At 36.8% G+C, this 15803-nt stretch overlaps 1 protein-coding gene across 1 annotated transcript in view; it reads right to left on the reverse strand.

The window, feature by feature from the left end:
• ANO1 (anoctamin 1) overlaps nucleotides 1–15803 on the reverse strand; it is a 157585-nt gene that overhangs the window by 43041 nt on the left and 98741 nt on the right. The window contains exons 8-11 of the mRNA XM_015830583.1: nucleotides 13509–13560; nucleotides 8922–8977; nucleotides 6879–6920; nucleotides 1271–1335 (exon numbers count right to left, since the gene is read on the reverse strand). Coding sequence (XP_015686069.1) covers nucleotides 1271–1335; nucleotides 6879–6920; nucleotides 8922–8977; nucleotides 13509–13560 — 215 coding nt within the window. The remainder of the gene's footprint in view (nucleotides 1–1270; nucleotides 1336–6878; nucleotides 6921–8921; nucleotides 8978–13508; nucleotides 13561–15803) is intronic.

The raw sequence follows: 15803 nt of genomic DNA on the forward strand, positions 1-15803 counted from the left end.
AGTGGTAGCCATCACCTTGAATTGTACCTGGAAGCCTATCGGGAGTTAGCGCCACATGCAAAGCTGTGGTGTTACATGAGCGTAGTTTAGTGTATCCATTATTACATGAGCTTCTGCAAATCAATAGTAACTTTCACATGGTCTTTATTAGTAGAACAAAAGATCTGCAGACAAAAAATTCCAGATTGAATCTCTTCGTGGCATTGGGAAAGAGCTATCTGCAATTTTAGACACTTCCTGTTGTTCAGTGTATACTAGGTTTCCTGAACTTGGTACCTTCCAGTTGTGTTGGGAAAACTATTCTGGAATTTTGCGACTAGAAGACCCAATACATTTACAGACGATTAAATTCAGGAGAGCTTGTACAGACCACAATATTCTAGATCAGTATTTCTCAGACTTGACAACTTTAGGAAGTGTGGAATTCAACTTCCAGAATCTCCCCATCAGCATGAAATCCACACATCTTAAAATTGCCAAGTTTAGTGTTCTAGATGGGCCAATGATTTGATTCAAAATAAACTGTTAAGGCAGAGGTTTTCAAGCTTCTTCAGTTCATAGTATCCTTTAATATCTCGCTAATAGTTTCATCCCTACACCAAAAGAAATACTTAACAGTTCTGTTTATTAAGTACTTTCTGAAGGTCCAAATTTAAAGTATCCTACACAAGTGCCTTGGTACATGTGCTATGGCAGTCTCTTTTTAATGCAACTCAAGAAAAAATGTTCAAAGTAAATAAACAATATTATTTAATAGCAAGGGATTTAAGGAAAAGCACCCACCACAAAAAATAGGTGAAAAAAGATTTAGACACATATTGATCTGAAAACATGAGAACTACTCATATTAGAATTGGTTTATAATATCCCTTTGAAATTATTTTTACCCGATTTTGTTTCTACTAAGGTCCATGCATTTTAGTATATTAGTATATTTGTTGAACAAGCAACCCCCACAAAAAAAACTGCATTGTTCAAATGTTTTAAGATCATTGCTTGTAAATCTGGGGAAAAACAGGGGACTATAATACGGCCTGTGTAATGTGAATTTTTATTCTAAACTTAAATATGGTTTATTTCTTTGGATTTGTTTTTCAAAGGCCACTTTTCATAAACCGATGACTAGCTCTATGAAAGATACAACTTTCTGAGTACTGTAGCAGGCTACAACTGCAACCCAAAAGCTGTAGGCTACCACTATTAATGCACATATACAAACACATAAGCTCTTAGAGTGAAGGACAAGAAAGGAGTTATCACTGTTTCTTACCTAACTAGGTCAATTGGTTGATATTTATAAAATACTCCATAACTTGCCCATTCTTCACACAGGAGCTAGAAAAGAAATTTAAACAGAAAATGAAAACTGGAAGCAAGTAATTTCTTATTTCAACACCACTGCATAGTTCTCTGTGCCTTTGGTGTCATTATATTTTAGTTTTATGGTCCACCAATATATACAGCTTGCATTAAAAATTGAATATGCATATGGTTTGGCTCACTGTCATATTCTTGTATTCATTTATAGAAGAACTAATAAACAGAGGGTAGTGAGATACAGCTGAGGTCCTAAAGCTGGGATGGGTAAGAATGCAAATACCAGAAAAACTCTTAATAGTTCGGGAGGATGTGCTCATTCTTTTATTCATGAATCTTGTATGAGCCAGAACATATGCAGTTACTAAACTAATATGAGATCCGTTTTGGTGTAGTAATTAAGAATCCCAGGCTAGAAACTAGGAGAGTTCTATCCCCACCTTACGCATGAAACTAGCTGGATGACCTTGGGCCAGTCACTTTCTCTCAGCTCTAGGAAACAGGCAAGTGCAAACCACTTCTGAAAAACTTTGCCAAAATCTTGCCAAGAAATTAAATTAGATTAAGGCGCTCTACTTTGCTATTTCTTTGCTTTTCTTTGCTTTTCTTCAGTGCATTGTCATAAAGAAGAAGAAATTTGGGCCATATATTTAGAACGTTTCTGATGTTAACTATTAATGATTAAATACATCCAGTAAAACCATCTGAGATAATGTTATTCTTCAGAGGCTACAGGAAGTCTTAATTTTACATTAGGATGGATACCTCTTTTAAAGAAAGTGAGGAGGTAGCACGACAGTTCTGAACTTAGATCAAAGGCTCCTTCATGGATAACCACCTCCAATCCTTCTCCAGAGATTATGGTCAGAATTTTATATGCCACCAAATAACTTTTGAATTCTGAGCTGGGGCCAGCATACTTAACTCTAGTTTCAATAACTCATACATTTTAAAAAATCCTTTTATTTTTAGAACTGGTTTCATTTAAACATTTGTACTGATAACAATATGCACGTTGGACTATTTATCCAACAGCAACTCTATTTTCATTCACAGCATACTTTCATGACAGCTGGACTGAATTTTCTATAATATGGAAAATGGTATGAAACATGGAATTAACAACTGATACATGAAAACCCTCTGAATGATGAATATAGTCAGGGAAAACAAGAAAGGAAAAGGAGTATGATAAATTTTCTGAGGGGTGTGTGTGAAAGTGACTAGGGATTAGGAGCTTAAAAATCGATTATCATTATATGAAATCTTGTACCTAATGGAGCTGTACATGTTCTGATGCCACTTGGAACATGTGCATTAAATGGTCCAGGTCTGCATCATTCCCCTGTAAGATGGTGTAGTTGCTAACCATGAGATCAGGAATACACATGGTCACATAATTAAGACAAAACCCCTCTAGACTGGACTGAGGTGGAATAGAAAATGATCCTCTCCCCAATAAAGCTCCATAATAGTAAGGGTGGCCAAGCTTTTTTTTTTTAAAATCCAGAACCATTTGTCCTTTAGAATAAAAACAGATAAATTTGTATTGAAATATGATTTTCCCAATATTTTTTGAGTAGATCCAGATTTCTACCTTCTTATTCGAGTGCTTTGCAATCTGAGCTTATTTTATTGTCATGAGATGGCAGGTGTTCCTGATGTTGTTTTTCTGTTCTGCACCTCTCCACCATCCTGCAATTTCCCTGGGTACCTGCCTTTCTTTGGAATTGAACACCAGGTAGCAGACTGCTGTAGAGATAATTATATATTGCAAAACAGGACACCCATTTGCACTACTTATTCACACGGAACTAAATCAAGTGACAGCACTCTATACTTTATTTATCAGGATTTCCCTTGGAAAGCAACCCCCCCACAAATCCATTTATTTTCCATTAGTATTGATACAAATGGCAGCAAAAAGGAGAAAGTTTAGTGAAGCACTAAAAAAAATTGTAGTAAAAATGTAATAAGCAATTCGCTAGCTTTTGTAACAAAAATAATTATTTGTATGAGGGACCACTATTTCATATAATGGTAAGGATGACACTGTTGTGATAATTATCATGACAGCAGAAGTGGCCTTAGGTCACTTGAGTTTTGTTTAATTCTCCAGTCTCCAGGTGTATTTTATTAAAATGGCCAGATTTGTTTTTGCTTTTGCCATCCACTTATTGTGTGATTGACAGTATGCATGTGCACAATGTCAAGTTTGAGGACTGAAGCTTCTAGGAAGTGTGCAACTGGAAATAGTTATCTAGGTTTTCATAAAAGCTTTGACTACTCAACTTGGATATTGCTGATTATCCAAATATTAGGGATTATTGTGCCTCTTAGTAAACGCAACCAGATACACAAGCTCTAAGGGAAACTATTATGTGCCTGCAGCCCTTCAACCTTTTAAAACTAAAGTGGTAACTCTTCTGCTGTATAGCACATGGAGTTCTGCTAATTTATTTATTTATTTTATTTATTAATTTAATTTATACCCCGCCCTTCTCCTCATGGGACTCAGGGCGGCTAACAGCCTCATAAAAACTACAATACAAATACAATAATTAAAAGCCGAATTAAAAAGAAATATTTAAACAGGCCGATCATTAAAATTGTCCTTAAAAATCCCCTAAAAAGCCCCGCTAAAATTCCCTAGGCCAGACCCGCTTGNGTTTATTCTTTCTATCTTTTTTGTAGATTAAGATATTTTGTGGAGTTAGGGATATTAGTATTTGTTTACTCATATATGAATATTATCCTGGGATTAGGTTTGGGAAGTCCGGGGGGGGGATGGGGTTTTTTTACTTGTTATTGTGTTTATTATGCTTGTGATTGTTTTTTTATGATGGAAAATAATAAAAAAAAATTGGAAAAAAAAATGATTGGGGGAAGATAATTTGGAGAAAAATATTACTGTTACTCTTTAAGTGTGATATCCTGTGATTGCAACATAGAACAAGTGATAGTTGTTTCCCTCTTCATCTCTATCTAATACAGGGGTGTCAAACTGCCGGCTCCCGGGCCGGACACGTCATGATGAAACCGCGCCTACCCCATTGCCGACAATGGGGGAAAAGTTCCAATAAGTCACGTGACATCACGTGATGTCGCGAGTTTGACATGTCTGATCTAATAGATTGATCAGATTTTTGAATGCAAAGATATGTATGTATGTATGTATGTATGTATGTATGTATTCAATTTATAGAGCCACCCATCTCAGCAGTGTTTTTGGGTGGCAGGCAAAAATTAAAACCATTCTAGCAATATAAACCCATGACACCACAGTTAAATAATAATCCCCAAAATAAAAGGCATGTCACCAAAAGTGCTTACCTACCTGCTTTTTCAGAGCCCCACAAAGGACTAAGGAGGATGGGGTCATCGAGCTCTATGGGAGATGCTGTTCCACAGGATGGACATGGATGCAATCATTTGGTCACCCACAGTGGGTAGCTACTATGATTCTTTTTCAGCAAAATCTAAAAATCATTGTGCCTTCTGAACTGGCATCACATAAAATTTCTACAAGCCAGAATCTGTAAAGTTCTTTAAAAATGTGCTGTCTGTATAATATACCATTCATGAATTATATTGTTGATCTATATTTATTATACAGGAATTAGTTAGTAAGAGCCAAAGGTAAATTGGGAAGGAATGCAGATGACACAATCAGGTACTTGAATTTGCCTGGCAGTACCTGCTTTGAATTCCAGAATAACATATTTGAAGCCACTGTCTATCTTCCTGTTTTTCTTTGTTAGTATTTATTAATTTATTTATTTTATTTATTAATTTAATTTATACCCCGCCCTTCTCCTCATGGGACTCAGGGCGGCTAACAGCCTCATAAAAACTACAATATAAATACAATAATTAAAAGCCGAATTAAAAAGAAATATTTAAACAGGCCGATCATTAAAATTGTCCTTAAAAATCCCCTAAAAAGCCCCGCTAAAATTCCCTAGGCCAGACCCGCTTGTTGGAAAAGCCATGTCTTTAGGGCGCGGCGGAAGGAGGGGAGATCCGGGATCACCCGGATCTCTGGGGGTAGTTCGTTCCAGNCGGTCCAGAAAAGGCCGCAACTGGTGGATCAGGCGTACCTGATAAAACGCCCCCCTGGTCACGGCCGACAACTGGTCTTCCAGTGTCAGCCGCGAATCCAGGAGGACCCCCAGATTGCGCACCCTCTCCGAGGGGGCCAGAATTTCGCCCCCTATAGTCAGCGATGGAGTCAGCTGACTATGCCGCGGCGCCGGCAGCCACAGCCACTCGGTCTTGGAAGGGTTGAGCCTGAGTCTGTTCCTCCCCATCCAGACCCTTACGGCCTCCAGGGTTGTGCCAGTAGCAGTTTAGTCCAAATTTGTGAGGTCTCTGCTATGAATTCCTCTTATTGTTGCAAATGCACTTGACTCTCCCATTTAAAGTTTTGGCTTAAACAAACCCATCAACAAGTTCTAATCCAACTTGTACTAGTACAATTCCCCACTGAAAAAGTAGGTAGCATCCAGTGTAGTCTGTTATGTGCTTATCTCACAATCCTGATCTATGCTGAGCTTAGCCAAAGCTTGGAGTAAGATCAACCAGAGAATGTTCAATCTTAACGTCATGCCCATTGCTGTCTGAGGCCATAAATTAAGGACAGAAGCAACAGGTGGAAGCTGATTAAAGACAGAGCCAACCTGGGACTAAGGAGAAATTTCCTTACAGTGACAGCAATTAATCAGTGGAATAGCTTGCCTTCTGGTCTTGTGAATGCTCCATCACTGGAGGTTTTCAAGAAAAGATTAGACATTCATGGGATGGTATAAGAAATCCTGCTTTGGGCAAGGGTTGGATTAGAAGACCTCTAAGGTCCCTTCTGGCCCTATGATATGATTCTAAATGATATATAAAGGGATAGATTTACAGTAAGCCTTGCACCTTTACTACTATGAGCTCAGGTATCACTTTTCACCACATACTTTTTGATACGCTTGTGCCGTTATAGAGGTGGGCACTCACACAGTCACACTTAAGTGCTCTGCCTTCAATGGCATTCACCAGGAGATTCAATAATACTCCTATTCAAAATGCTTATGACTAAAATTGAGGCAGTTGCATGCACACCTTTGAAAAGCCATTCCTTGGGAGGTGGAGATAATCTATCCTCACCTGTCAAATGATCAAACCAGTCCCAATAGGCAACTATGTGATTCCTATTAAATACCCAATAATGTGAAGTCTCTAAGAAAGTGACCAAATTCTTGCCACAGCAAGGGTGGTCAGAACCCGTTGGGAACAACAGAGGCATACATAGTTTTTGCTGTGAATAAGTTTATATATGGGATAGACTGCATGTTGATTTTCCTTTTTTTCTTTTTGGTCTGTGATTGTAAATTCTTCAATAACTGATGTCTGCCTGCATCTACAGAGGATGTCCTGCTACAGTTAATACAAGAGTTTAAAAGAGCACTTCTAAATATCTCTGCCTTTCTCTAAAATATTGGCAATTGTCTATATCACAACACATGATTCTTAAAGTTGACACTTGAACATGCTTGTGCTCCCCTATATCAACTTACTTTTCTGTCATTAGGCTCAATATATTCACCTTCATAATCACCCTTTAAGAAAAAGAAAAATGATGTTATTTCACAAGGAATACCTAAAGCTGGAATATATTTTATCTGTATCTAGCAGTGTTTCCCACAAAAAGCTAACAATGATCCAAGGGTCCAGAAGGAGTGAAAAATATATTTCCTTCAGAATATTTTATTCTAAATCTTATGATTGACTAGATGTAGCTTTAAGAACATAAGATTTGTGTTATTAGACCATAGCAGTTATTTTTTAAAAGTTTGTGTTAACATTCATTTTTCAAGCACGACGTTGACTAAATTGTCACTTTTAAAGAAAACATTTTATTTATTTGCTCATTTATTTATTTAAATTTTAATACTGCCCATCTTCCCAATAAGGTGACTCTGAGTTTTAAAGTATCATCATAAACATCCACCATATAAATGCATATTATTAATGACTAAGAATCTGCCAGAATTGAAAACTACCTGCATTTTTATATTATATTTTGTATATAAAAAGTCACAAAAGAATGCTCTGCATGCAAAAATATAATCATTTAATATGTAGCCAGAATAGAAAATAAATTGAATGGTTAACATATCTTCCTAGTCTATCGCCATCCAAACCTTTATAAGCATAAAAAGATATTTGATATATTTAAATCAGAAGATAGATAGGTAGGTAGGATATATATTGTGTTTCCCCTAAAATAAGACCCGGTCTTTTATTTATTTATTTTTTGCCTCCAAAAGAGGCACTAATCTTATTTTCTGGGGATGCCTTATTTTTTTCCTCCCACATCTGTCTCGCCTCACGGTGGCGTCCCACATGGCCACCGCCCACTTCTTCTATGACCACTTTCGCCTGCACATGGCAGCATGGTGCCACTGCCATGAGGCTTGGCAGGTGAGGGGGGATCTGCCCCACGCGCCCTACTTACTATGCTGCAGGCTCCCGTAGCCAGGCCTCCCACGACACCCCACTTGGTCTGTGCCCGCTCGTGGCAGGATGCCGCGTTGTGCATTGCGCGCACCACTGCCGCTGTCATGAGGCTTGGCAGATCCCCCTGATCTGCCCCACACGCCACCTGCTTTCCAGCTCCATTGCATTTCTCTGCTGGCGTGGAGCTGGAGAGCCTCCACACTACCGCCCAGATGCCCTCGCTTCCCCCAAGCATTTCTTTGCTAACCTGATTTCCAGCTCCATCGCGTTTCTCCATCGCATTTCTCCATCACTGTGTTTCTCCATCGCTGCGTGCAGGGAAACAAAAGAAGTTTAAGGGACTAAAAAAAAAAGTTCAATCAGACCTTGCAAATTTGTGAGATCTTTTTTTTTTGCGAGTAGTTGGAAGGTCTTATTGAACTTTTTTTTTGTCCCACAAACTTCTTTTGTTTCCTTGCATGCAGCGGCAGAGAAACACAATGGAGAAATGTGATGGAGCTGGAAATCAGGTTAGCGAAAAATGCTTGGGGGAAGTGAGGGCATCTGGGCGGTGGTGCGGCAAGCTCTCCAACTCCGCAGCGACAGAGAAATGTGATGGAGCTGAAAAGCAGGTGGCAAGGCAAACCCCCCAAGGGCACCAGACACTGAAAGGGGCCCGCCTCTCTCCAGCAGCTTCGGTGGCTGCGTGGGCAGAGCTGCGAAGGGGGCCAGAGGGCCGAAAGTGCCAGCAGTCTGGCTCGGAAGGGGAGTGAAAGGAAGAGACAGGTGGAGTCTTAACTAGTCTTAGCTTATTTTGGGGGTAGGGCTTATTTTGGGGAAAACACGGTACATCTTGAAGGCAGAAAATTAAAATGAATATTTGCTGAGTTGATTATAAAGTTCTATTTCATGTAAAATGAAAAGAAATTCAGTTTGGGATTAAAGCCATAACAAGTTGGCAGATTCTTAAACAAACTGCTAATTTTTAATCTAAATGTACAGCTGGCTATGAGGCTCATGAAATATTGAAGATGTTTAGAATGGCGTCATTCATACCTAATGCATTAGGGAGTCTTGGTATCATCTTCTAGAAACACCAAATATATTTCAAGACTACTTACATCATGCAAGGGATATGCAGCACTGTAAACACTATTGGCAAGTAGACTGGTGATCCCTGAAAAAACAAGAAGAAATACCTATTTATATCCCCACAACTGAATTCCCTCAAGTGATACCCTCACTTTCCATTTGTGGAGATTTCCCTCTCAAGACTTCCATCATTTTATTAAAGCATGAATCTGATTTGATTCCATATCTTTTAACTGTATGGACTATAAAGTGGGTTGATATCAAGAAAAGGAAATCTAGAGAGAATCAGAAATCATGAATTTCAAATCAAGAGAGGAAGCCAGTGAACTTCAAATTAATCAGTATAATAACTTGCCTACCTTGAATCTTTAAATTGGATTTGAAAAGCAAGCCCACAGATTTGAAAGGGTAGCAAAAGGCGAGATTGTAAGAAAGAAAAAGCTTGGATTGAGCACATCCCCACTCACATCCTCATGCAAACCATACGCACACACTCACACAGAAGAGTTTTAAAATCAGATTTAAGCTTGATTAGAGAAGCTATTTGGAAAGCCCTTGGAAAGGCCTTGGCATCATACTTACCATATTTATCACATTTTCGTCTTTTATTTAAAAGGGTAGTGTCCTTCTTTCTTCCCTCTCCTTTCCCTGTTTACACATTTGTCTATTAGTTATATAATTGAGCAATTACAAGGCTTGTGCGACTGGAGACTCTGGGAAATGTATAGCATTCCTTCAGAGGAATCATCTTTAGTTTGGAATTAAATAAGATTAGACACACTGGGAGATGCTGAGATTTTGTAGTGAATGGAGAATGTGCTTTGATAAAGCTGATCATAGTCCAGCTGTCTATAAATTTTTGAAAGCTATATTTTATTCCTAAATGTGGTTTTTTTCCCCATTATAGCAGCTTTCTAATATGGGAATCCTAACAAACTTTGAAGGGATTATGTTACCTAGGTATACATGCTTGAGGTTCCTGATAGCCTATTTCGAACACTGCCTTTAATCTAATCAGTAAAACCATATAAAAAAGAATAAAACAAAGCACTGGACAGGAATACAAAAGGGTATATACCATTGTTTGTTAAATAATATTTTGAGAAAATGTTTTCAGTTTCCTTAAAACCCAAAATTTGTCTTAACAAACAAATAACTTCACTATAATTATTTTTTCTGAATGCAGCATTGTAACATTTCCAGTTGTATTTTGGGCTAGCTTCCTATTCATTATTGTTGCCAAATGTTCTAGAAGACATTTATGTTCTCCTGATCATAATCTATCAGACAATTGTGATATTCCACAAAAAAGTTACTAGGAATACCAAAACTTTGCCTTTGCTTTTTAAGAAAATGAAATGATCAGCGCAACTGATTTTGAAATTATTTACAGAATTGAAATATAAAAAGGAGCACTTATCCATGCACAAACTAGTCTATTATCAACATTAGCAGCAACCTTAAGTGAATTTCTCACTCTAAATTGTCTGCCAATATATATTTATAATATTTTAAATAGCAAAGTCATACAGAACTATCTAGCCGTAAGATAATCAGTTTTATTTTCTCAAGCGTACTGGAATATCCTGCTGTTTGTGGCTCTAAGTGGCATATATAAAACTGGGTCTCTAAAATGACGAAGATTAGCTGCTCTGTTTTTAAACAAGGTAATTCTCAGAAGTCTAGATCCTGTTGTAAAAAAATAAAAGCAGAAAAGCCAATCCTGCTCATTTGTTAAACATCATGAGCATAATAGTCCTACCTGCAGCACACACAGGCTATAACTAAATTCTTCCATTGAGTCTTAAAAGCTTGAAACTATACATTTACATTTTGACCTACAGATTGTCCAAGTACCAACAACAGTCCAAACAAATGGCATGTACAGTATAATCTTCCTCTTCCCATACTGAAGCTGCTAGTCTATTCATTTGAGGGTAAAATACTAATTATTTGAAAACAGAACTCTTGAGGTGTCTTAGGTCGGTTTGGAGATAATGAGCTTTACAGACCCCATTTCACATCTGTATCTTGGCGCATTCAAAATAGTTTATCATTACTTCTAACCAATAATTACTATTACTATTTATGTTAACAGACTGCAAGCATTCATACTTTTTTTAATACAAATACATTCCAGGAGATGTAAGATCCATTTACATGCAAGCTATTTTTTAAAAAATTAGTTTTCCCTATATACAAATCTGGAGAAAGGAGTTCCTTTATTAATGTAACCATGCCTATTAGCTTAGCTTATAATCATAATCGCAAACTGCTTGGTAAATGCTACGAAACAGCTCTGTGCTAAGAAGGCATGAATTCCTTGATCTTGATTTTTCATGCCGCAGAAAATATCCTTTTTCTAATATACCATCCAAGATTTAAAAAGTGTGGGTTGATTCCCATATTCAACAGGTTCAGTAAATGACTGCAATGGTTTTAGAAAGTGATCTACTACATAACTCAAAATTATGATTGCCGTATTTCCTGGTCTGTGTGGTATTTGGGTATAATCCAAAAAATCTGGAGAGCACCAGGTTGAGGAATGATATCCTAGACCTAGATGAACCAAATTACTACACGCCTGTAGCAATCCGATGTGATAGGTATGAAATGTAATTTGGAGCATATGTGGACACAATAGCACCTGTCAGAAAAAGAGGAACAATCTCCTTTTCTTTAATTGCATGGGTAGAAAAACTGTGTTTTGCTTAAAGTGCTCTCAACAAATACACACATTTGGTCGTTTGAATCTAAATTGCTGCACAGCACTTGCCTTCAACTCATTAAAATCTTTATAGCTTTTACTGCAATAGATCAGCACAACAATGGATAGCCAAGTTGATCTAGTGTAAAGGCACCAGGATAAAAAGGAGGAGATTGTGAGTTTAAGTCCCATCTTAGCCATGAAAACCAGTTGGGTAACTTTGGGCTAGTCAAACCCACCTCACAAGATTATTGTTGTTGGGAAAAGAGGAGGAGAAAGGTGTGTTGGATATGTTTGCCGCCTTGAGTTATTTGTCAAAATAATAAAGGAGGGATACAAATAAATAAATAAAATAAATAAAAATTTAACTCTACAGCTTTCCTTAATAACATATCTAATGCAATATGCATTTATGCAGAGACATGTCTCTAGGTATTTCCTGCAAAGTGTTCACAGCAACTTACTATGGAAGAAAAGCTGCTGTACATACAAAAAATCAGAACGCAATGCCTTGAAGTTATGAAAGCCAGTCAGCAAATGTAAATAATGATTTGCACTAGGGCAGATTAGTGCTTTAAATGTGAAGGCAAAAGGTACAGCCATCCTAACCTTATTTAAAAAAAAATATAGTTGTGAAAATTATGGTTACAAAAAGGTTTGGATTCAAAGGGAAAAATACATTTCTGCATGCATAAGTACATATGCAGCATCTTTTTACAACTGTTTAAACCAGAAACGACTTCTACTGGGATCATACTAAAGCTGAAGAGGGCAGTCACGCAGCCCCTAGAAAAGCTGCATCTGCTTTAAGGAGCTACAGACAGGTTCCACAAGTTCTTAAATGCCTTTTGCTTTGAGTCTGAAATGTTGCATGGTCTTCATTCTCACAACAATATATTGAATTAAAAACACTGTTTAATGGGGCCACATAATTAATAAGCTCTTCAGAATGCAAGGAATAGAGCTGACACAATGTTCTCGGATGAGATGTAAATATATGATTAAAATTCAGCATGTGTGACATCAGATTTAAGTTTTTTCTTTCTTAATTCATTATGCCCTTTAAAAGATTTTTTTATTGTATTTCTTCTTTTTATGTTAAACAATAAACTGTTCCAAAATATCTTTAAAGGATCAGTCCATGTATATCCAAATATACATGCAGTAGTGATATAGGTTGACGACATAACATACTTTACACCAGAATTAATACAATCAACTTGATTTGCCTTTCGTTTTCAAAAAAACAGTGGATCCCTGTTTTTCTGCCTATACATGCGTTCATATACAAATAGCATTAATTCAGTTTCCCTTGTTTTCATTTAATTATTTACTCATAAAGAGCTCTTTTACATAGTGCAAATTAAAATAAGGTAATACTGAAATTTAAAAAGAAAAGTCACATACTGGAGCTAAATTACAGTCACAAAATCTGGGTTGCAAAAATCCAAAGAGCCACTGTATTAGAATAAATGTATCTTTGCTTCCATCAGGTAGATTTTACAGGTTAGATCTAGAAGCTTTCCCCATACTTTCTAGATTTAGTGAAAACAAATGACATTTGCTTCTAAGTAAACATGGAATGGAATACAACACATATATTTGTATGACAGGACCAAATCCAACAGTCTTGGGCAATGGTTCTTATAAATAAAATTTCTATTAACAGATACATGCAAACAATGATTATATCTATAAGAAATTCTTTTATTTATCAAAATCTTGTGTATATATATTGTGGGCTAAAAATCATTGCACAAAACATCTTGAAGCAGGTCACCATCTACTATATATTGCATTCAGCTTCTTCTGGAAAGTTGTAAAAACTTACAATCTCTTGAAGCATAAACTAAAAACATTCTGAAAGCTAGGGTATAGACTAATTTGAAATGTAAATACATTTTCTTACCCATGCTATACTTGGCTTTGGTGCATGTAGTTCTTTTCAGTATTTCATAAACCTATAGGAAAAATGTTACATAAATATCAGAGAACAAATAGCTCCTTGGGAAATGGGAAATAATATTTTCTTTGTGTACCACTTCAAAGACTAACAAGTGCAATGCAAAATATTAAAAATGTCAAAGTTCTACTATGAAAAACAATTATTTTGCACAACATCAAGAAATACCATTACTATCAGTTACTCCTTTTTTTCCTAGGATTAGAAAATAGGATGTTTCCACAGTATCAATGAGTAATTAAATGGGCTATTATTTATTATTAAACCAATCCCCTTGATTACTTGTTCATATTGTGGAAGCATCCTATTAACCTTATTCAAAACAAATTTATGCATTGTTGTGACTTTTATTTCTGACTATAGGTTTCAGAGGCTGATAGTGCTCGTCTAAACACATAAAGCAAACATCACCCATTTATCAATTAGATTAGATGCTAATATTGGGTGGAGCAATATGTTTCCTTCATTCATTTGTATTCATTCATTTGGGCTACAAAAATTCAAATGAATCAAAGAGATTTAGAAAACTCTTAAGTATGGTAATTCGAATTTTTGCAGCCCAAATCTGATAGTCCTAGATTTAGAAATCTCTCCTAATCTATCACCTAGCTTACTCAGTTTTTATCTCGTCTCAGTTTTAGAAGTCTTTCCTTCATTGCAATACTGTATAATGGGCTGTTACTCCTTCTGACACAGTTTCTGAGATCATCTCACCTTCGTCAAGGAAGAGGGATTGAAGCAATGTGTACATAAGAGACTTAGCTGACTAACTTCCAACTCTGAAGCTTGGATGTAGGAGCATCTGGGGTTGGTGGTATGTGGATAATAAAAAAGGCAAGATACAGGTAGTCCTCAACTAAACTGTTTGTTTAATGCTGGTTCGAAATTATGATGGTTTCAGAAAAAGTGACTTTACAGCCTGTCCTTGGAGCTGCGATTGTTACACAACACAAACACACACACATAGACACCAGTTATGTGACCACAAGTTTGGGCACTTGGCAATTGGCTTACAACTTACAATGTTTCAAGCTTTTTGTGTCACTTGATCACAATTTGAGGCCTTTTCAACCAGTTTCAAAAACCAAAATCAATAGAGGAAGCTGGATTCACCTAATGCCTGTGGTAATTCACTTAAAGACCATGGTATAATTGGTCATAAAATTGGCTCCGGTCATATGATGATTTACTTAATGACCACATTTCTTAGCAACCAAAATTCCAGTCCCAATTGTGGTCATAAGTCAAGGACTACCTGTAGTGTTGGCAGGAATGTGATTGAAATAAGTTCTTGTGCACGTTTTGCACACACAGGGCCTTGGCTGCATTGCTACAACTACATCTTTGCCCCCCCATTCTTTGCAGACATTGCTAGTTGAATAGATGGGGCAGTAGAAAAATTAGATACCATTTATATCAGTATCAGGTCATTTTGTTCAGTATAAATGTAGATAATGTAACCAGAAAATGTCATGTTTGCCAGGCACAGCAAATTGAATCAAGTATACATTGGACAACTGCCTGTAATAACTGCTTTAAATATAAATGAAAGTATTGACTAATAAGATACAGTTGGTACAAGCTCCGTATGACATGTGTAATTCATTCATATATTTATGATTGCAACCTTTCTGAAATAAAGATTAAAATTATTATAAATCTTCAAGACCTTTCCAGTCTAATGAGTCACCAAAGCGGCATATATAATCTCCAGGGCTAGGCACGCCTCTAGAAACAATCATATCTTTTTCCTATTTTGTTTTGCTTAATTAAGTCTTATGGATGGTGGTGAATAAGACAATACTAGCCATACCTAGTAATTAGCTCTTACACAGCTGTGTTCCCAAGTCATGGAAACCAATTAAAAAGACTTACCACCTTTCCTTGCCTTTTTATTTTTTTGGGGGGGGGAGGGGAGAAAGCATTCTGGACAAAAACAATATTGATAGCATAACCCAACTAATGTATCTTTAACAATTCCCAGTTAGTTCAGAAAACAGTGGATAACGTTGCATTTCACAGAGGTTTTTTGGAATGCAGAATTGTAAAAAATTGTATGAAATTGTATAACTATGAACATGTTAACTATGTTAACAGGATTAGACAGTGACAAAAGTTTATTCTTATTGGGTCATAGCTATGTATGTATATATGTGGGTATACATGCCGTTACATGCCTTTATACATAAGTCTGTCTGTCTGTCTGTCTGTCTGTCTGTCTGTCTGTCTGTCTGTCTGTCT

Source organism: Protobothrops mucrosquamatus, unplaced genomic scaffold (assembly GCF_001527695.2).
Source record: "Protobothrops mucrosquamatus isolate PMUCROS unplaced genomic scaffold, P.Mucros_1.0 scaffold_246, whole genome shotgun sequence".
NCBI classification, from domain to species: domain Eukaryota; kingdom Metazoa; phylum Chordata; class Lepidosauria; order Squamata; family Viperidae; genus Protobothrops; species Protobothrops mucrosquamatus.